Source organism: Heloderma suspectum, chromosome 1, assembly GCF_057233095.1.
Source record: "Heloderma suspectum isolate Gila_16-S chromosome 1, 16-S_ref, whole genome shotgun sequence".
Taxonomy (NCBI): Eukaryota; Metazoa; Chordata; class Lepidosauria; order Squamata; family Helodermatidae; genus Heloderma; species Heloderma suspectum.
In genome coordinates this window covers 200,092,440-200,113,509 of record NC_139458.1, presented here as the reverse complement: position 1 = coordinate 200,113,509, position 21,070 = coordinate 200,092,440, and the positions used below count along the sequence as shown (strand labels likewise).

Sequence of the window (21,070 nt, the reverse complement as noted above, 5' to 3'; positions counted from 1 at the left end):
TGTGACCACCACACACAGAGGGGAAAATAAGCTACCATGGCTTATTTCCCCCTCTGTGATCATGCGAACCCAGTCAGTAATGCATAGGGATGGCAGTGAAATCCTCCACAGACTCCGGAATCCACATGGATTTCATGGCTCCACGTGGATTTCATGCAGAGCGGCTCCCCAGCTCCCTAGACCAGGCAATAGGCTAATGGCAGCTGCCATTAGCCTATCGCTGGGAGAAATACAGATGTAAATAATGTATTGGATGATACTTGCTGCCGTAAAGCCCTGACTTTGACCTAATTGCAGCCATTTAGGTGCTTTACAGCCACACGGTGCTCTACAGCCACTAACGGCATACAGTACGCCATTTGCATCTGTATTTCTTCCAACGATAGGCAAATGGCAGCTGTCGTTAGTGTATTGCCTGGTCCCTAGACCAGGCAAGAGCGCTGGGGGGGGGGGCCTGAACCAAGGCCCCCCTTCCCTGTGCTGGCATTTGACAGCTGGCATGCAGAAGAGGGACGGCGACAGCAGCACCCCCCAGCACTCTCGCTCTGAGAAGGACAGGGTGAGAGCGCTGGGGGGGGGCTGCACCGAGGCCCCTCTTCCCCGTGCTGGCCTTTGCCAGCCGGTGCGTGGAAGAGGAACGATGACATAGGGTAATGGCAGCTGCCATTACCGTATTGCCTGGTATAGAGAGCCAGAGTGCTGCCCCACGAAATTCCCTGGACGCAGAGCCACTCCAGAAGATTTCGAGGGGCCGTGAGCGGCACAAACGGCCCCTCTGCTAACCACCCCCCCGGACTGGAAAGTGGGGGGTTCATACAACACCAGTGACGCAGACTCATTCCCACACCACCATGCTAGATGTATTTTCCATCATAAGAATAGAATTTTAAGCAACGTTGACTCCTTTAAAACAGCCTAGTTATGGCTATTTTCTCATAGAGATGTTAGGATAAAGCATATGTGCAAACCACTGAAACTCAGGAATAAAAAACAGATGGAACATCTGTCATTCTTTTAAATTATAGTTTTAAATGACAATTTTAGAACCCAGACTGAATTAATTTTAATATAAAATATTACAGTGTAATATAAAATAGTTGTCAGGTCAACAATACAAAAGGAAAATGTCATCTACCTATATATGAGTTGCGCTGCAAAGAAAAAGTAGTGGGTTTAGGTCCAGTGGTGTCAGAGGGCTTCAGGGGAGAAGAGAGGAGGAGAAAGTCCCATTGTACTAGTGGATGTCCACTAGTGCGATGTTGGACTTAACCTGTAAAAGTTCGCCCCCCACAAACATTGTAGCTTACCAAATGGTTAGTTGCTGTGTGACTCTTTTGGGCTTTGACCGTAGCAATTTAACATTATACCATTACCAATAACTAGTGTGTGTTACTGTTCTATTATTCAGATGGCTCTATATGCCCCTCTGACTGTCTTTATGATTGTTTATAATTATATATATATCTACATGTATCAGTTGGAAATACTAAAAGGGATGGCTTCTCCCAAATATGCCAGAATTCTGGGGAATTGCACTGGGTGGAGCAAGGCCCTCTCAGTGCTGCAAAATGCTCAGTGCTACTGCTTGATTCAAACCAGGGGGGTGTCTCCATGAACAACGTACTGCAAGGTTGCTGCATTTGGAGGTCATTTGGGGCACATGACATCATGGCCATCCTGCAGCCACCCCAGAGTTTCACACCGAAAAACCAGTTTGTCTGAGACTACTTTTAGTCTGACTGTTTCCCTTAATTCAGCTTGTCTACACTTCTGTTATGCTGTGCACCAACCCTCCGCATTTACTCCGGCATGATAGTCCTGCCCAGGGGTGTGTCTTTCACTTGGCTGTGACCTCACTGACCCTGGTCAAGGGGTGTTTCCTCAGTGTTTTCCTCGCCTGTGGTTCCCCATGTTTCCATCATTTCGCATCTGGCTGTCAGAGTTCTGAGCTGCCTCATGGCATTTACTGATCAAGAAGAGATCCTGGCCTTCCTCTCTGTGACAACGTTTCAAGTACTTGAAGTGCATTATCATATCTCCCCTCAGTCTTCTCTTCTCAAGGCTAAACATTAAACTCTGGTGGCCATCTGTATTGGCCCCAGGAGTGTAGCCAAGCCATTTATAGTGTTAGAGGGTCCTAGAAATCCATAATGCTTGCTTAAGTTCATTATTGGTGCAATTCCCTTGTTAGTAAGCCTCTGAGCATGTGCAGATGAGTCAGAAGGCCGATAACAGCCACAGCACATTCCATACTAATGAATGCTAAAAGGCCTTATCAGGCTGTGCCTGGGAAGTGAAACTATGTGTTTATGCTGAGATACAGGTAGCCAGGCTGAGAACCTAGTGGTGTTAGTTTATTCTGGGAATGAACACTAGGGGTGCTTGCTGCTGTTATGCTGACTTATTGCTAACATGTATTGTATAAAACCCATTGTACCCGATGGCTCTTGGTTCTGAGAAGCTGTCTGATCCAACCACTGGGTACACCTGTGTGCTGTAAGTTACTCATTAAAGTACTCCTTGTCAGTAAACCTAAGGATCTGATTTATCACTATCTTGGCACCTCTAACCTAAGAGTTCAAAGCCCATGGCTGGGGCAACACACCATGCCTACAAAGTATAGATGTGCTCTGGGCAGCCTCTAACTTTTTTTTTTAAGTAATGGATTAAAGAGAAATAATGCATTAGCGCTACATCAGAAACTCGAAGTAAGTGCTCCAGGTTCACCAGCCACAGCCGCCTGTAAACTCTGTCAATCTTGGACATTCAAAGTCAATACTCCGTCAGGGGCTAAGGTTTACACTGCTAAAAGCACCATGGGGTAAGGAATACATATATATGTACTCAGCCAGATCGCAGTTCCAGGGGTAGTTACTGTGGAATCTGCAGTTGTGCATTTAAAAGCTACCCCTATCGTGCAATAGTGAAATAGCGCATTTGTCTAGCAACAGCTATATCTCCTATCTCACTATAGCACTATCGCGCATTTGTCCAGTAATACCTACACCTCCTATGTCACTATCTCCCTACAGCACTATTGTGAAATAGCGCTATAGAGAAATAGCACATTTGTTCACGAGTAGCTGCTAATGTGGTACTGTGGTTTTAGAGTACAGATAAAAAAATTAGGGGGAATTGGGCATAGGTTGCGGAGGCAGATGCTAACACACACTGGCCAAAGAAAGCAGAAAGGGCGGAACAAGGTGAGAGTGGGAGGGAGGGAATAGGCTCTCTAAGTGATGATGTGGATGAGACTCCTCCCAGTAGCCACCCAAACAATTTGCAGTAAACTGCTGTGTGACCTGTTGAGAGCCCCAGGTTAGCTTTGGGATAATCCAGGCTTTCAAGCCCCATGTATCCCCAGATGGAGCAGATTCAACTCCAGTAAAAACCGCAGCAAAGTGGAGAGCAAACTAAACTCGTTGCTGTGGAAATTCCCCCCCAGGATAGTACAACATGTAGCCATGTTAACTCAGTTCAATGAACTGTACAAAATGGATCTCCACAAAATAAGCATAATATGTATTCAAGTCACCATGCTCTATTATAAGTTCATGAAAAGCCAATGGGATTCAGTAAATGCCCCTATTTTTTGTCGATTTTGTTTACCTGACTCTGAATGTAAGAATTGAATGATAGGTTCAACGCCCATACTTTCTTTCACTTTCAGCTGATTATCACTGTTGTTAATGCATAATACTCGGATGCAATTTATTACATTCACTAGTAGTTCTTCTATGTCATATTGCAACAGATTAACCAGAGCAGGAATGCCACCCTGTGGAAAGAAAATATACATCTATGAGTAGCAATGAAAAAATAGCAACACATGAAGTGACAAATAGTTGCCAGTGAGTTGGAGTCAGCAAAAGCTTCCTGTGGACTGACACGTTTCTTCTATCAGCAGAGGCTTTTGATCCAGCGGAGATTTCCTGCTGGCTGAATGGGGGAGGATGTGATCTTCACTGATTCCCTCCTCCCACTGCAGTCCTCTATATCCCTCCCCCAAATCTGCTCTCGAGGATTGGGGGACACTCTGGAACAGTGGGGAAGGTAGCATTGGGCTGCAGAGGGAGAGGAAAATCAGCAAAGATCGGCTCTCCCTATTTCCTACCAGCAGGAGCATTCTGAGCAGAACTCTGCTTGGGGATTCTCCCAAATAAATACTTTGGCTCTAAACTATAATTTTGGTTAAGGCTGCCGGAGAAATCACAACAGATTCCAATGAGTTCAGATTTCTATGAATCTGACATATGGATTCCACAACAGACTGGCTTTTTCTGAGTTGTACAGGTTCTGTGAACCAGTTTTATTTTACTTTTGGGGGGGATTTGCGCAAGTGCGCACTTAGTTAATGTGCACTTGAGCAAGTGTATATTTGAAAACAGAAACGATATTCTTGTACATCCCTTAAAGAAATCAGATTCCATCAATGAGCAGACGACAGAATGAAAGACTCCATGAAACAAAGATGGAACGGATTTAACAAAATCCATACATCCCTAATTCTAGTGCTCTGTCAATCACAATGGGCAAATTAGGAGCCACCCTTGACAATACACACTCCTCCCCCTCTCCTTAGGCACAGTTAAGTAGTACATCAGTATCACTGTAACCATAACCACAGTTATGGTTAACCAGTATTTCCTTTTAGGGGTTTTCTACATGAGGCATTTATCATGCGCTGGTCATTCCCTACTCACAGCTGTTTACAGGTTCTTTAGATTGTGACCCTCCAGTTTCACTTCTGTGTCTAACCAGCACTTTCCCTAGTGGCTAGGGAATGCCTGGAGTTGTAGAACTTCTTTCTGTCTAAACATACATAGGATTGCACCCTTAGTGGCTTTTCAACCAATTATTTCCCCCTCCATACAGTGGATTTAACTAATGGCTGTTGCTTATTTTTAATAGCTCCCACGTTGTCAATCAGGGTCAATAGCGCTATGCCTGCAGTATGTTGGGTCCATGCACAATATAGGGCCTCTACCACAGCAAACACTTGCCTGCCTCATAATGTAAATACACACACGTTTTCTTTTTATTCTGCTCCATTTTTAAAGGCAGGGAGGGAAGGGAAGCAGGAAAAAAGGGCAGAGTTTTCTGGATTAGACTTGCCAGTTCAGCAATTGTGGTCTGATTGTCATCCAACTGGGCAATATCATACAAAAGGACCGCACAACGAGACAGCAGTTCAGGTTCATCCGTGGCCAATAGTTTAATTAGTACAGAAATGCCTCCGGCTTCTACAAAAGCGCTAGCAATCGAGTTGTGGGTTGAGATGTTGCTCAGCACTCCCACAGCAAGGCACTCCAGCTTGATGGCGTCGCTTTTTAGCAGGTTGATTAATGAGGGTATCGTACCTGCAATGCCGCACAAAAACAAGTGCCCAGTCACAGTTAATTCTGCAAACACAACGTGCTGTGCATCACTTCCGGTTTCCGGATTGTTTTGAAGACCATAGCCGGGAGCACGGGGGTGTGGGGTTGGGTGAGGATGGGGGCGGGATAAAAGGTCACAGAAGCTGAAGCTGCTAAGAGTTCCTGGACAACTCAACAAAAAAAGTGCAGTGCTTCCTTAAGGCTGGGACCCAACTTGTTCAGGGCCAGCACAATGGTGGTGGTGGAGATATGGGACAGGTGAAGGCAGGAATTTGGGTCTGAATGGTGCAGCAAGCCTTTTAGAAGTACTGGCTGAGGCCCCAGGGAAGAGATGGGTGCAGTATGGGCTTGGTTCAGGCAGCAACATGTCTTGGGCCAGCCCTGAACGTGTGGGCATTGGCAAGCATCAGACGTGCAAGCATTAGAGTCTGGCTTGCTGTTCTGTTTACAACTGTTCTGGCTGCCAGAGCAACAAAATGAAAAGTCTCTCATGTCTTTTGCCGGGGGAAACAATGTGGTGAAAACAGCAAGCAATGCTCTGTCTGCACATAGTTATTTCTTGTGCAAGAATTTCCCCCTCCTTTGATACCCAGTCTGATGATGATGACGAACAATGTAGTATACTATGCCATGCTATTATTTATTGTAGCCTGAGGTTTTGAGAGCAACAGCTAACTGCAGCCACTGAATCGGGGACGGAGTATTGCAGGGGCTTTGCCTGATTCCTCTTTCATCACTGGATGAATTATTGTAGAAACAAAAGCATGGGCTTATGCTGTAGGTACAAAAGTTAGTGCCAAATTCATTAGGGCAGAAAAGCAAAGTTATATTGGGGTTCATACCAGTACCACTGGCAGTAATAATCAGCATAAACCAACAGCCTCACTACAAAATGTCTTCATTGCGTGCAGACATCCCAGTGATCATGGTGTTGATTGCTCTTTCCTCCTGGCTAGCAGTGGTGGGGAAAGAGTGATCTGATTGAGGATCTCTGGAGGAGCGAGTGGAGAGCCTTCTCTCCACCCCCTCTCTCCCAGTGATCCTGATACAGGGTTAGATTCAACGTTGAGCTAGCAGATGTCTGCTAGCATGATGGGAGTTTCTCCCTCCCTCCTCTGCCCTGCAGCCCTCTAGTGCCCAAAAATCTAATCTGGAAGGTTTCCTAGCTGTCTGGAGCAGATTTTAAGGCCCCCAGTTCCATCTCTGGAATTACACAGTTGGATACAACCCACAGGTTGCTTTTTCCTTGCTGCTCCCAGATAATTGTTGGGTTAACTCTGGGTTGTTTAAACCCTAAACAACTCAGAGCTTCTGGTTCAGATGTTATGAAACAACCCAGGATAGGGACATTCCTGGGTTGTTAATTGAAAGTGGAAGCAGGCAAGTGGGTGAGAACCAGCACGCTCGCTCACACATGCTCACAAACATCATTGTTTGATCGTCCAAACTTGGTCACTGTCTTATGCATCCTTATATGAGAGAGAGAGAGAGAGTTTTAAATTAGTCCACAGACCATAAGAATTCTATTCATGTCTTGCACTGCTTTTTCATATTCTTGATACGACTTCATATTGGCATTAGTAAGTGATGTGTAATAAAGTATAAGAACACGTATAGCATAAAGACACGGACAAATGAAAATATCTTGCATTCATGTTCTGCTTATCTCACCTGCATCCAAAATGGAGTGCCAATAGTGATCTTTGGCAAGACACAGTACTTCCAGACACCTTACTGCCATTTCTTTCCTCTTATAGGCGTCACAGTCCAACATACCTGTTGAGTATTTAAAAAGTAATCTGAAGACACTTGCTGGCTGTGCCAAGAGATTGTATCCCAAGGTATGGGTTTTTTATTGCAGCAACTCCAGCTTACAGTGCTATTTTTCATTGTAAGTGGCAAATTAAATGATGAACAAAAGATATTGAGCATATGCAGTTCTTTTAGAAAGGAGTATGACAAGGCTGTATATTGTCGCCCTGCTCATTTAATTTATATGCAGAGTACATCATGAGAAACGCTGGGTTGGATGAATCACAGGTCGGAATTAAGACTGCCAGGAGAATGATCAACAACCTCAGATACGCAGACGATACCACCCTAATGGCAGAAAGCGAAGAGGATCTAAAGAGCCTCTTGTTGAGGGTGAAAGTGGAGAGTGCAAAAGCTGGTTTGAAACTCAACATTAAAAACCTAAAATCGTGGCATCTGGCCCCATCACTTCCTGGCATATAGAAGGGGAAGAAATGGAAGCAGCGACAGATTTTATTTTCTTGGGCTCCAAGATCACCGCAGACGGTGACTGTAGCCATGAAATTAAAAGACGCTTGCTCCTTGGGAGGAAAGCTATGGCAAACCTAGACAGCATAGTAAGAAGCAGAGACATCACCTTGCCGACAAAGGTCCGTCTAATCAAAGCTTTGGTTTTCCCAGTAGCAACGTATGGCTGTGAGAGCTGGACTATAAGAAAGAAGGCTGAGCGCCGAAGAATCGATGCTTTCGAACTGTGGTGCTGGAGAAGACTCTTACGAGTCCCCTGGACTGCAAGGAGGTCAAATCAGTCCATTCTAAAGGAAATCAACCCTGACTGCTCATTGGAAGGACAGATACTGAAGCTGAAGCTCAAATATTTTGGTCACCTAATGCGAAGAGAAAACTCCCTGGAAAAAACCCTGATGCTGGGAAAGATTGAAGGCAAAAGGAGAAGGGGACGGCAGAGGATGAGATGGCTAGATAGCATCACCGAAGCAATGAATATGGACTTGAGCACACTCCAGGAGAGAGTGCAGGACAGGAAGGCCTGGCGTGCTATGGTCCATGGGGTCACGAAGAGTCGGACACGACTCAACGACTGAACAACAAAATTAAGCTTGCATTCTGTACACTTACATATGCACACCTACATATCCTTGGGCAACTGGAAGTGTCCTCCTCCCCCAAATACAAATTGAAGGAGACAATGGAACTCCTCCAGGTCGACATTCTGCCTCAGATGTGGTTTACCTTACTCTGTGTTGGGAATGAGGACCTCTAGGAAAAGGTAAAATCAATGCCTGATTTTACAATAAGAAATTAAACTGTCCCATTTTCAGATTGTTCTAGTAATCAGGGCTCTTGGTTTACTGGCATATCAAATTTTAGCTTTTGAGATGGCTCGAATTTACCCTAACCTGTTGGGGATACACCGCTTAGAATCACAGAGTTGGAAGGAACCTCAGAAATCATCTAGTGTAACCCTTGCTCAAGCAGGCTCTTCAGCGCAGGCAGTGACCATCCAGCCTCTCCTTAAATACCTCAAGTGAAAGAGAAGCCACCACCTCCCGAGACAGTCTGTTCCACTGCTGGACAGCCCCTACTGTTAGGAAGTTTCTCATAGAATCATAGAATAGTGGGGTTGGAAGGGGCCTATAAGACCATCAAGTCCAGCCCCCTGCTAACGTTCTCCTAACGTTTAACCAAAATCTGCTGTCCTACGACTTCCAACCATTGGTTCTACTCCTGCCCTCTGGAGCAGCAGATAGCCTTCAGTTATCTGAAGACTGGTATCCTATCTCCCCTTCATCTTCTCTTCTCCACATTAAACATACTCAGCTCTTTCAACTACTCCTCAAAGGGCTTGCTTTCCAGACCCCTCACCCTCCTGTCCGCTTTTCTCTGAACACACTCCAGTTTGTCACTGTCTTTCTTAAAATGGATACAATACTCCAAACTTACTAATGCAGAATAGAGTGGAACTATTATTTCCTGTTACTTGGACGCTATGCTTCTGTTAATGCAGCCTAAGATTGCATTAGATGTTTTAGCAGCTATATCGTACTGCAGGCTCATATTCAGCTTGTGATACACTGAGACACGCAGGCCCTTTTCTTGACATTTACTGCTGCCAAGCTAGTTGTCCCTTTGGTTTTTTTGTTCCTAAACACAAGACTTGACATTTATCTTTGTCCAATTTCATTTTGTTAGTTTCAGCCCAGTGTATCACATCTACATGTCCCTTTTGAGTCTCAGCTCATTTTTCATTTTAATTTCATTTCTATACCAGCCAATAGCTGAAGCTCTCTGGGCGGTTCACAAAAATTAAAACCAAAAAGCGCACAGTAAAACAATATAAAAGCATTAAAACCGCAATATAACAATACAACCAGAATAAAATCATCAGAGAGCTCCCTGTGCTGCCGTGTTAGCTTCTTTAGATGTTTTCCATTTTTCCTTCTCATGGGAATAGTTTGATATTTTGCCTTCAATATTTTAGTTTTCAGGGTCTCCCATCCCTTTTGAACTCTTTTCCTTGTGAATTTCTAGCTATGGGATCATACCCAACATATCTCTAAGCTTTTTGAAATTGGCTTCCCTAAAGCCCAAAGTACACATCTGACTAAGATCAGTTTTCACAGCCCTCACTATCATGAATTCCAAGATGACGTGATCACTTTCCCACAAGGTTTCTGCCACTTTCACTGCCAGATCCCCTTGGTTCTTCTTCCGGCTCCTGAGAGATGAAGTAGTCAGCAAGGCAAGTGACTTACATCAGGTATCAGGATAGTCTAAATACCCTATTACTACTATGGCTCGCCTATGTGAAAGTTTTGTTAACTATTCCGGGAAAGCACCAGCCATGTCTTCCGGCTGACTGGGCCGTCTGCAGTGTACTGCCCCAACAATATTACTCTTGTTTCTCACTCCTGTTCTTGCCCAGACGCTTTCAACAGTACTTCCATTCTCAGAATCATGGGTTTGAAAAAGAAAAAGAAAAAGAGCAGCCACAATATGGCAGGCTGAGTCATGACCTATTAGCCTAAGCAAAGAGGGAGAACTAAAGACAAAACCAGAGAGAGCAAAACCTTCAAACAAGCCACAAACTCAACTCAAAAACCACAAATCCACCCCCTCTTTGCCTCTTAGAGCAGTCCCATGCAAATCTCTCCATTTGCTCATCCTGTTTGCTCACTCTAGTCACTCCCTCCCAGGAAAAAGCCTTGCTACAGAGCTCACTTGCTCTGATCACTCCCAACTATTGTCTCCCAAATAAAATGAGACATATACAGATATCCCCCTTTCAGATTTTTCTAGGAATCACCATGTTGTGTGCTAAATATTTTCTAAATTTTAGCTTTCTGGACGGCCTAGAAGTACCCTAAGTATTTTGGGGAGAACATTTGAGAGTCCATTTTGAAAAAGAGGTATCTAAATGTCCTGTTTTCAGATGTTTATAGTAATCATGGTATCTTCACTACTCAAGTATTAAATTTCTAGTCTTTGGGTCATGGGAATGTAGACCAACGATTTCAATACTATATTTATAGTCAGGCGTGATTTACACATGCAGCAGAAATAGGTGGTAACACATGGAGTTGGTAGAATGGACTGCACCACTTCAGATTGCTGGTGGGGGGGAATGCCTATCTACATCAAAAAACAACAACTCCAAATTCTCTATTTGGAAGAAGATTAGGAGTGATTCAAAAGTGGGATCCCAACCATCAGTCTGAAGTGGTACAGCCCATTCCACCATCACAGCATTCTGCCATTTTATTCCCATCTCATTCTGCTGAAGGTGTAAACCAATGAGGCCTATATCTTTATATTTTATTATAATCACAGTCATACTTTGCCAATCTAGTTGGGAGCATCCCACTCTTGCAAACAATACTTTTGCATGTCTTTGTGTTCTTATGTTATTTGTTTCTTTAGCAATAGGTTACATGTTCCTGAGGGAGTGAATTAGTCTTTGGGTCAAAGGTGTCCTAATGATTGGGCTGACTGGATGCTGCTTATATACCCCAAATCTGAGCTTAGGGCGCAGTCCTATGGGGATAGGCAGCCACCTCCGAACTCGGAGGCAACCACCTATCCAATGCAGGGCAGGAGAAGCATGGAGGGGATCGTTCCCTCCGTGCTTCTCCTGCCCTGCATTTGTGGCTAGACAGCCAATTTCAGCTGTCTAGCTGCAGGAGGGCAGAGCAGGGGAGGAGGCTGCCGGACCCAGAACACCCCATTTTGGCCCCTCTGCACTCCACTTGCAAGCTGCAAGGCAGTGTGGAAGCGGGGAAGATTGGTTCTCTGGGAACCAACCTCAGAGTGCAGACTTTGAGGACGGTTCCCGGAAACCCACATATCCTATGGCTGTGTAGCCACTGACTAGCGGCCATAGGATTGCTCCCTCCGCTATTACAAACTCAAACAATGGCAGAGAAGAAATCCTGTCTCTGGTGACTTATTTCATCTAAGACAGAGCTGTAAAATGGCTTAAAAGGTATAACTTTGGGAGTCAACAAGTCTTTCTCCAAGTTTAAAACAGAAGGTCAAATGGACTAGATAGACCCTTGGTCTGATCCACCATGGCTCTTCTTATGTTCTTAAAACACCTGGGCCACAATCCAACACAGAATTAGATGGGCTTACGAATACAACTGCAAGTGAAAGTATAACAGGGCACAGCCTAGAAACAATATAGAAACTCATAAATCTCATTATAACTCCATCTCTAACTGAAAGTGTTGAGTTTTTTCTCCCTCTGATCAGTAGTCTAGTGGCTCCAGGGCTTGCAGGGATGTAGCATTGACACTCTTTTATTAGCAGGGATGCTGACATCATCTGTCAACCCCCCTCAGAATTCCTTGTTCTCTGTGAGCTTAGCTGCAATGAATTTTCCCAACAGCAATATATTGTTCCCAGCTGTAATGCAAAGTATTTTGGCCTGGCTTGGTCATGGATGGACAGTTAAGACCCATTTGCTTTACAAAGACCTGTTCTTGGTGGAGAATAAAAACACAGCTGCCTGAATTTTTGGACTCTCCTTGGGGGTGTGGCTATGGGGTGCAGCTACAGGGACTGTCACTTCAAAATGTTCCCCCCAATCACCCTGCCTCTGATCAATAATTAGTGGGATAATAGAAAGTGTCTAGCCTGCCAAGATTTTTTTCCCTTAGCTTGCACAGTCCTGTGCTGCCACCAAGTGGGAACTCAGGATCGCTTCTGAATGACATTACCTTTGTGGAATGGGAGCTGCTGCAGCATAGCTCCTTCCAGTGCCCCCTCCAGCTGCTGCTACTTCTCTCCACACCAGCATTGCCTCCATCACCTTGCCCCCAGGGAAGACAATGTCAAAAAGGGCCCTTTGTCACCACTGGGGAGGGGGGAGTCTCTCTGGGGGACTATGAATATGGCTTAAGGGCTATGTGATATTCACATCACATAGCCCTGGGCTGCACACAGCCTGGACTGAAAGAATTCACTGCGTCAGTCAGAACCATTTTACTGGAAAGAGAATTCACATGCTTACCAACAAGTGTTTCCCAAACTGGGAGATCAGGATGATGTAACTCAATTAGATGCTTCAGAACTTCGGTGTGAAAGTTCAGCACTGCCAAATGAATAATATTATTTCCTTCACTGTCTTTTTTCAGCCAGTTAGCTTCAAGAGAAAACAAGTACTGGATGGTATCTAATGCCCCAGATGTTGCGGCAAGCAAAAGTGGGGTGGAGTGATACCTGTAGGAGAGAGGGGGGAAAGTATGGTAATGTAGAAACAAACATACAAAACTCAATATGATGAACAAAATGGAGTTTATTTCATGTATTATTTTTGCAAGTTAGTGGAAGCCTAAATGAAACTTACAACCTACTCATAAGTAAACCCCATTGAATTAAAGGAATATTGTCCTTGGTACATTTGTATACAATTGCAGGCTTAACGTAAAACAATTGATTGCTCTAATTGACTGAATTATTGATTGGCAGAGATTCCAGGGTGTGGTATCTCTGGTGGTGGTAGAGCACCTGCTTTGCATGCAGAAGGTGCCAGGTTCGATCCCTGGCATGTCCAGGTAGGGCTAGAAAAATTCCTGCCTGAAACCCTGGAGAGCCGTTGCTGCCGGTCTGTGCCGACAGTACTGGGCTAGATGGACCACAGGTCTGGCTCAGTGTAAGGCAGCTTCCTATGTTCCTACAAACCAGGGCTCTAAAGCTGGGCCCAAGTCCAGTGTGTTATCCTATCCTGCATATGCCAACCTCACAGCCTTCTTTAGGCCCAGAAGGGAATGTGGCATGCAGTGTATCAGAGCCTTCAGAACAATAAGAAGCTGCCTTATTTTGAGTCAGGCTGTTGGTCAGTATTGTCAACGTTGACTGGCAGTGACACTCCAGGGGTCTTTCCCAGCCCTACCTGGAGGTGCCAGGGACTGAATCTAGGACCTTTTGCCTGTAAATGCACTCTGCTGCTGAGCTACAGCTCTTCCCCTAGCAATCATCTTCAAAATCCTTAAATTGGCAGGCAGTAGTAAGCCTTTGGATTGGTCAGGCCTGATATAAGGAATAAGAGCCTGGCCTTCTACCCTAGCCTGCTGCATTTAAGCTTCTCCTACCTTCAAGTACACTGGGCTTAAATACACCTCAGGCTTAGAGTCAGGTATGGCTGCCCACAGCCCTGGCAGAGGCCTGAGCGCTCTGCTCACACTTCTCTCCACCCACTCAGTCAACACAGGAGCTCCCTTTGCATGTTACAGGCACGAAGGGGGTCCATGCATCAACAGGAGGCAGCACAGCCACAATATTGCCCCTGCCCCAGATGTTACGTGGCTTCCTATATAACCTTCCACCTACTCACTCAGATCGTGTTTCGGCCTCTATCAACTCTGGGTTTTTTCGGTAGAGAATTACAAGACAGGCAACATTGTCATAGAAGGCAGCAAAATGTATAGGCATCCATCCTCGTTCATCGGGCAGTCGGTAGTCCGCTTTTAAGGCCAGGAGAAAATGAAGCGCTTCAAGGGAACCACACTGAGCTGCTAGATGCAAAGCAGTGGGGCCAAAAGCTGACAGGCAACAAGATGCACTAAAATTAGCTACGCAGACTTGTATTTCAATATGCAAAACCTCAGGCAAATCCTCCACAGATTTGAATAATTATTTGCTTGTTTTATACAAGTGCTCTTTCTACACCATTCTGTTCACAGAATTAATTTTTATATTATTCCTTCAAAAGTGTATCTTTTACTATTGTGGCTTTTGACACTAGAAAACCTGCATCTGAATGTATGAGGAATGATAAACATTAAAAATTACCTACATTCTTGCAGTTAATAATGGAAAAGGAGCAACATCTCTCTTTCTCATGAATATGGATAGGATGCTAATACAATCCTGACATTTTTATGAAACATTATATTGTGAAATATATTATTCAAAAACAACAAAATCCATCCCCATCCATCAGGCCCATGGAACTTATGTAGTTAAAACTCCATTACAGGGATGAATTCCAGTGCCTGGGAAACTGAACCAATATAAAATCTATGGGTAGGATCCAGCCAAATTTAAGCATATTGAAGTCCCTTTGGTTTCAGTGAGAGAGTTAACTGGAATAAATGGGACATAAAAGGGTCTAAATTTGGCTGAATTATGCTCAATGTTTTCTACTGAAAGAAGAAAAAGAGAAAGGAAACTCTTGGTGGACAAGAGCATTCCAAAAAGGTGGTCTCTGTGCAGATCAAGATATAACGTACTTTTGCAAATTCCTTCATCAGTGTTTTTATACATGATGGTTGTGGATTTCCTCAGGTATCCATTTATAGCTTAGTGGAAGGTAAATGGCAGTCAGATGGGGCACCAAGGAACACTGAGGGTCGTCTGATATAGTCCTGACTAAGTTTCTTAGAAATCAGTGGAACAAATTAGTTGCAGCTAACTTAAGCCCCATTGCTTTCAAAGTCATGATTAACTTTATCTGGATTGGGGCAACATGTTTTCAAGAGCCTTAGGGCACAATCTTATGCATGTTTAGACAGAAAAAAGTCCTACAACTCCCAGCATGCCCCAGCCAGCATAGCTGACTAGGGCATGCCAGGAGCTGTGGGGCCTTTTTCTGTATAAATATCCACAGGATTGCACCCTTAATTGTTTCGCTGCCGTGTTCTAAATATATTATTTTAAAAGTCTAAAAATCTCAATTTTAATTAAATCTCATCCCTGTTTCCTCCATCCCTGTTTCTTCATATATATATATGAAATGGAGGTAATAACTGAATGGGTCTGGACCACATTTAAAGAAGGTAATGCTGGGTGGATTTGCAACTCACCATTTCTTTCCCCAGGGCTATCCTTTTCGAAGAAACCAATTGGTCCTGAAACTAAACAGATTGATTTTTAGGCCAAATATATATCATGTGGCATGTTTACATGCCAGCGTATATCATAGTAAAAGCATATACATAAATTCTTACTATAATATGAATAATATCATAATGTCCAAAGATCTAGTCACAGCGTGATCTCAACTATGCAGAATTTTCAATGTTAACACAAAGCACAGTCAACTTCTCTCCACATCAGATTTGCCCATCCAGTATTCTTTGAGCAAATGTATGAAACTGTAACAAGCTTAATGACTTCTGAAGCAATTTCCCACACAATGGGCTTGATTTTGCACCCATGAAAGCTAAGCGTAAAGCTCTCATAAACTCAGAGAGTTACAGTAAATGAGTCACTCTAGCTACATTTGTAGGGGACTGCATAAAACCTGTAGAACTTTGCCCTTAACATTATAGCCCCATTCTTCTTAACAGCAGCACAGCTTTATTTGGTATACACTGTATATTTTTAAACACCCAAGAGGACAACAAATTATTTATAACTTACCAGCCCTTATCTCAGTTTTTTGGAAACGTTTTCCTAAAACAAAATATATTTATTATGATTTGGTTATTACATCTTTTTTCTTGCAGTATACATCATCCTGTTTCTTCTAAAGATAAAAACTCTCATTGCATGACTTAGTCAATGTACTATAAATCAGGTAAGTTTGTCTGAAACAAATATATATTATATTCTATCATATATAAAAATGTAAAGCCTTACAGCACAAGCTTAGACATGTCTACTCAGAAGTAAGTCCCATTGAGATCAGTGGGACTTGCTCCCAGGTAAGGATGTACAAGACTGCAGTCTTAAGCTGCAATCCTATCCACACTTAACTGGGAGTAAATCCCATTGAACTGAGTGAGACTTTCTTCTGAGTAGACATGCCTAGGATTGCGCTGTGTTTCCACATGTGAGGATTAAATCACCTTTGAGCATTCCTTGCACTTTTTATCTGAATGCAGAAAATAAGCATTTATCATGAAAATGGGCATTCTGACCAATGCAGGTTTTATATCTGCATCCCCACTCCATATGGTCATATTAAAGATCATGTGTTCTTAACCAGTCAATGGCAGTAAGACAAGCAGAGAATAATATTTTAATTTGAAAAGGTTATATATTAGTGACAACACCGAATCACAAATATAGCAACTTCTACAGGTTAAGAATTGAGGTCCCAATAAATCCCTAGCCAAGCAGGGACTTGAACCTGGATTCACCCCCTACGATCTAGCCATTGGAACACGCTGACAGAAGTTAAAACCAGGTTTAGGAATTGGTAATTTGCTAGTGACTGAACAGACCTGGATGTTGACTTGAAATGGAGTTTAATACATTAGATATAGATATGCCAAGAAAGGTTGCTCAGTTTCTTCACTGAAAGCTGTGTAGAACCCAGAAAGGTGCACAGCCCAGGAGTTCTCTGACATTTACCATGGATAATGTATGGAATATGGGTTGAGTCACTGAGAAAACTGTATCCTACATAGTGGGAATGGTCTGAAAGACTCTAAGGAAAAGAGTGAGAAAGGATCTAGCAAATGATAGATTAGGGCAGGCCTTGTGATTTGGGTTTCATGTAGCAAGCTACTGTATAAGGGCAACAGCACAGTGAAAGCGTGCGCAGTTTTCTGGCAGAAGATTCTAGGTTCAGTCCCTGGCAACTCCAGCTAAAGGACCTGAGGAAGCAGGATTGGTACCAAAGACCTTGGAAAGCTGCTTCAGGTCACAGTACTGAGCAAGCTGAAACAATATTCTGTCTTGACATAGCTATAGTTGGCTGCTAATCTCTCATTTGTGGGCATGGCAGCAGCTGAACTCCAGACATTCCTTGGATGATGTGGGATTATGTAGAGGCATTTCAATCCAGTTTTGGGGCTGGTTTTGACAAGGAAACTGCTTTAGTTACTCTAATAGAGGACCTATGCTGGGAGATAGACAGAAAAAGCACAATCCTGTTGACTCTGCTAACTCTCTCAGTGGCTTCCACTAACCATCGACCATAGTATCCTTCTGGACTGCCTATCCAGGATGGGAGTGGGGGCTCTGTTCTTCCATGGTCCTGCTTCTGCTTGCCAGGAAGGTTCAGGAAGGTGGTGCTGACAGAGTTCTGCTCTTCTCTGCTGTTCCCCATGCTATTCTACATCTACATGAAGAGGGAGAGGTCACCAGGAGCCTGGGAGTGAGGTGCCATCAGCATGCAGATGGCACCTAACCCCTTTTCTCCTTTTCATTGAATCTCAGACGAGGCAGTGGAGGTCTCTGGAGTAATGGGCTGGAGGAGGACTAATACCATGAAGTAGTAAAGTCCCTCATACATTTTGGAGAAAAAGTGGAATAGAAAATGACCTCCTGGGGAAAGAACAAGTGATTTACATCCCTCTGCTGCTTGCGCAGAGCCCTTTGGATAATTAAGAAAAGAAACAAATGCCATAGTGGAAAAGGTTTCTCCTTCCAGATCAGAATTTCAGTGCTCCTCTGTTCACAAAAGTGGGAAGAACTGCTAACTGTAGCGACCCTCATCACTTCTCAGCCGAGACTGTGTGCCTTACCTTGGCTAGCTGGTATGGTACGCCTCTGATTGATAGTGAGATGTGATTTAACCACCTGACATAGAATTGACACACGGTTGTAGATAGCCGCATGATGGATAAGAGCATAACCACATTCATCTGACATACTCAGACTGGAAATAGACATCTTGCGACAGAAAGTAAGGAAGATGGCAGACAGACCTCTTTCAGCAGCAGATTTCATGCCAAACGACAGACTCTAAAACCGCATGTGTAAAAGACATGTTGAAAAATGAAAAGAACAGAATACAGTGAATTTCACTCACACTATGTACGTATGCTTATCACAGGTATTTACTTTGGGGCTGTGTGTACTGTGCTCTGACAAAAAACGTTAACAATTCTGAGTCAGGTTAACTGAATTCTGAGACACTATAGATGATGCAAATTGTGGAAATGTGTATATTTTTTCCTTATTTTGCATTACTTACTCTGTATTTTTTAAAACTGTTCTGTATAATGAATCCCACTCTAGTCAGTCAAGGATAGACGAGGACATACACAGATCACAGAAATAAGATGCTGGACTATAGGTCTGATCCAGCAGAGCTTTTCTTGTGCTGTTACGACTGGAATTGTGTTCGTAACAAGCAAAATTAAAGAAAAAAATAACGGGGTAAGTGGTCCATTCCACATTAATTCTATAATAGCAGGGCTTTCTTTTCTTTTTGGCCTTTGACTTTGCCATAGGGACAGACACTGCTGATTTTAAGGGGGATGCAGTAACACAGTACGTGGAACCACAAGCTATAATTCTACTTCTAGATGACTGTGAAAGAGCAGTGCCTCAGTATCTGCATCACTAAAGGCCTCTAGTGTGACTTATGGAAGCAACCCCAGTCAGTTAGGCAAGACTTTGGGCTCCTCCACAAAGACCTTTTATCCTGCTGTTGAGATTGCTCACTCAGGGAAGTCTGTGGGTCCTTTTCATGATGTCATCTATCCCAGGGCCCATCCAGAGGTGTTTCCTGGTTATTCCGTCCCAAATAGATCCAGAACTAATTAACATCTTTTTAAACTCGGAATGTTACACAATTAAAACAGCTGCCAGATGGCGTTGTTTCATTGAGTTCTATGGAACCTTGAAAATGAAAAGCTTCCTCTCTCAGCAATTACGTGGTCGCTGTCTGGGAGACCTATCGCAGAAAGGCTCCAGAGCGGGAGGACTGCTGGGGTTTTCTTTAGTGTAAAAGCAGCCTTTCTAGGGTCTTTCCTGAGGAAAATCTCTCTTCTGAGGCTATTTTTGTTTAGGGGGGAAATCTTGCATTGGCATCAGCTGGGATTTCCTCCCAATGCAAAGAGTAGCTTCAGAGGAGGGATTTTCCTCAGGACCACAAGAGAGGAGGAAAGAGTTAAATTCTCCCTTCACATCCATCACAGTCCCAGTCATTATCACACACACACACCCCGCCCCTCACAGCTGATGCTATTTACATTTTTTAAAAAACCTGCACAGTAAATGCAAAGGTGCATTTAATGCATCTATTGTGCATTTAATGCATCTATTTTGGCCCTACAATGCTTCTGTTGCTCAGGGACAACAAGAGGAATGGAAAGATGGAGAAACTGAACGCAGATTCATCACTTGATGACTGGAGCAGCAAATGATGATGTCTGTGTGAATGGGACTATCACAGATTAATAGCCAGCAGGGTGGCTAGATGTGAAAGAGAATGGGGCTCCTGCCACTTTGTGCAGAAGAGTGATGAGAATGTTGGACTGGGAGCTGCACCAGTGTGGTGCAGTGGTGAGAGTGTTGGACTGGGAGCTGGGAGATCCAGGTTCTAGTCCCCACTCAGCCATGGAAGTTCACTGGGTGACTCTGGGCCAGTCACGGACTCTCAGCCCAACCTACCTCACAGGGTTGTTGTTGTGAGGATAAAATGGAGAGGAGGAAGAGGATAATGTAAGCCGCCTTGGGTTCCTTGCAAGAGGAAAAAAGGCGGGATATAAATGCAATAAATAAATAAATAAATAAATAAATAAATAAATGGGAAATCCAGCAGGTGTCCACTGCATGACAAAGTACAACGGCTGAAATCTCCTCTTCTACACAATGGTTAAAGGTACAGCATGAGCCCTGTCTTCTTTTGCATCTGGCCTAGGGCCAGCCCTACCATTAAGCAGAGTGAGGCAACTTCCGCAGGTGGCAGATGCTGGGGGCAGCAGTGGCAACCCCTTAGCCATTCCTCCTGAGTCCCCCAAGCACTTTCCTCTCTTGGAGGACAGAGCTGCATGTGCCACGCAGCCTATCCTGCACTGCATAAGCTAGACTTCTGCCCTTGGGAGTAGTGGAAGACCCTGTCCAATTGACAGTGTTGAAGATTTGACTACCACTCTGGTCGGCTTCTATATGCGGAATGGAAGGGGACGTCATCTTGTCCTTTGCCTCAGGAAGCAAAATGTCTTAGGCTGGCCCTGATCTGGCCACCCTAATTGCCACAGATCTTTTCAAGCAAGTACATTCACACATTCAACTGCCAATATAGTGCAATAATTAAGCACAGAGAGATAAAAAGTGTGTGTTGGAAACTGTCCCACAGAGGTGCAAGGAAAAGTCAGAAAACAGGAAATGGATCCCATAAGCAGTAAAAGTATAGATATGAGTGTCTCCAAAACGGGCACCTGGAATGAAGCATTCCTATGACTGGCACATGGATATACTTGCACCGAAACAGCTGTTGCAGCAATAAGAATATAAATATTGTACCTTATGGCTTTGCTTTCCAGAGTATTCAGCCCTTTCAAGAAAACATACCTTACACTTAATTGCTTTCTTGTAACCAAATCTTTTCTTGAATTGGTCCATTGCTTGAATATCAGTTAATGGAAGCCTTTTGGGTTTAAGTGTGCTTATTACTTCATTTATAGCTCCCCACCATTGGGTCTTAAAAAGCAGATAAAAAGGTTCAAGTTCAATGCCGATGACATAATAGCTGGAACATGCAGGGGGGAAAAATATGCACAACATAAACCAGAATA

The 21,070-nt window shown here is 43.8% G+C and overlaps 1 protein-coding gene across 3 annotated transcripts in view; it reads right to left on the bottom strand.

The window, feature by feature from the left end:
• ANKAR (ankyrin and armadillo repeat containing) overlaps positions 1-21,070 on the bottom strand; it is a 55,612-nt gene that overhangs the window by 22,641 nt on the left and 11,901 nt on the right. For all 3 annotated transcript variants that reach the window (XM_084815794.1, XM_084815785.1, XM_084815801.1), the window contains exons 6-14: positions 20,847-21,024; positions 18,068-18,287; positions 16,014-16,046; positions 15,455-15,505; positions 13,984-14,191; positions 12,661-12,869; positions 7,050-7,154; positions 5,116-5,360; positions 3,610-3,778 (exon numbers count right to left, since the gene is read on the bottom strand). In XM_084815794.1, the coding sequence (XP_084671920.1) occupies positions 3,610-3,778; positions 5,116-5,360; positions 7,050-7,154; positions 12,661-12,869; positions 13,984-14,191; positions 15,455-15,505; positions 16,014-16,046; positions 18,068-18,287; positions 20,847-21,024 (1,418 nt within the window). The remainder of the gene's footprint in view (positions 1-3,609; positions 3,779-5,115; positions 5,361-7,049; positions 7,155-12,660; positions 12,870-13,983; positions 14,192-15,454; positions 15,506-16,013; positions 16,047-18,067; positions 18,288-20,846; positions 21,025-21,070) is intronic.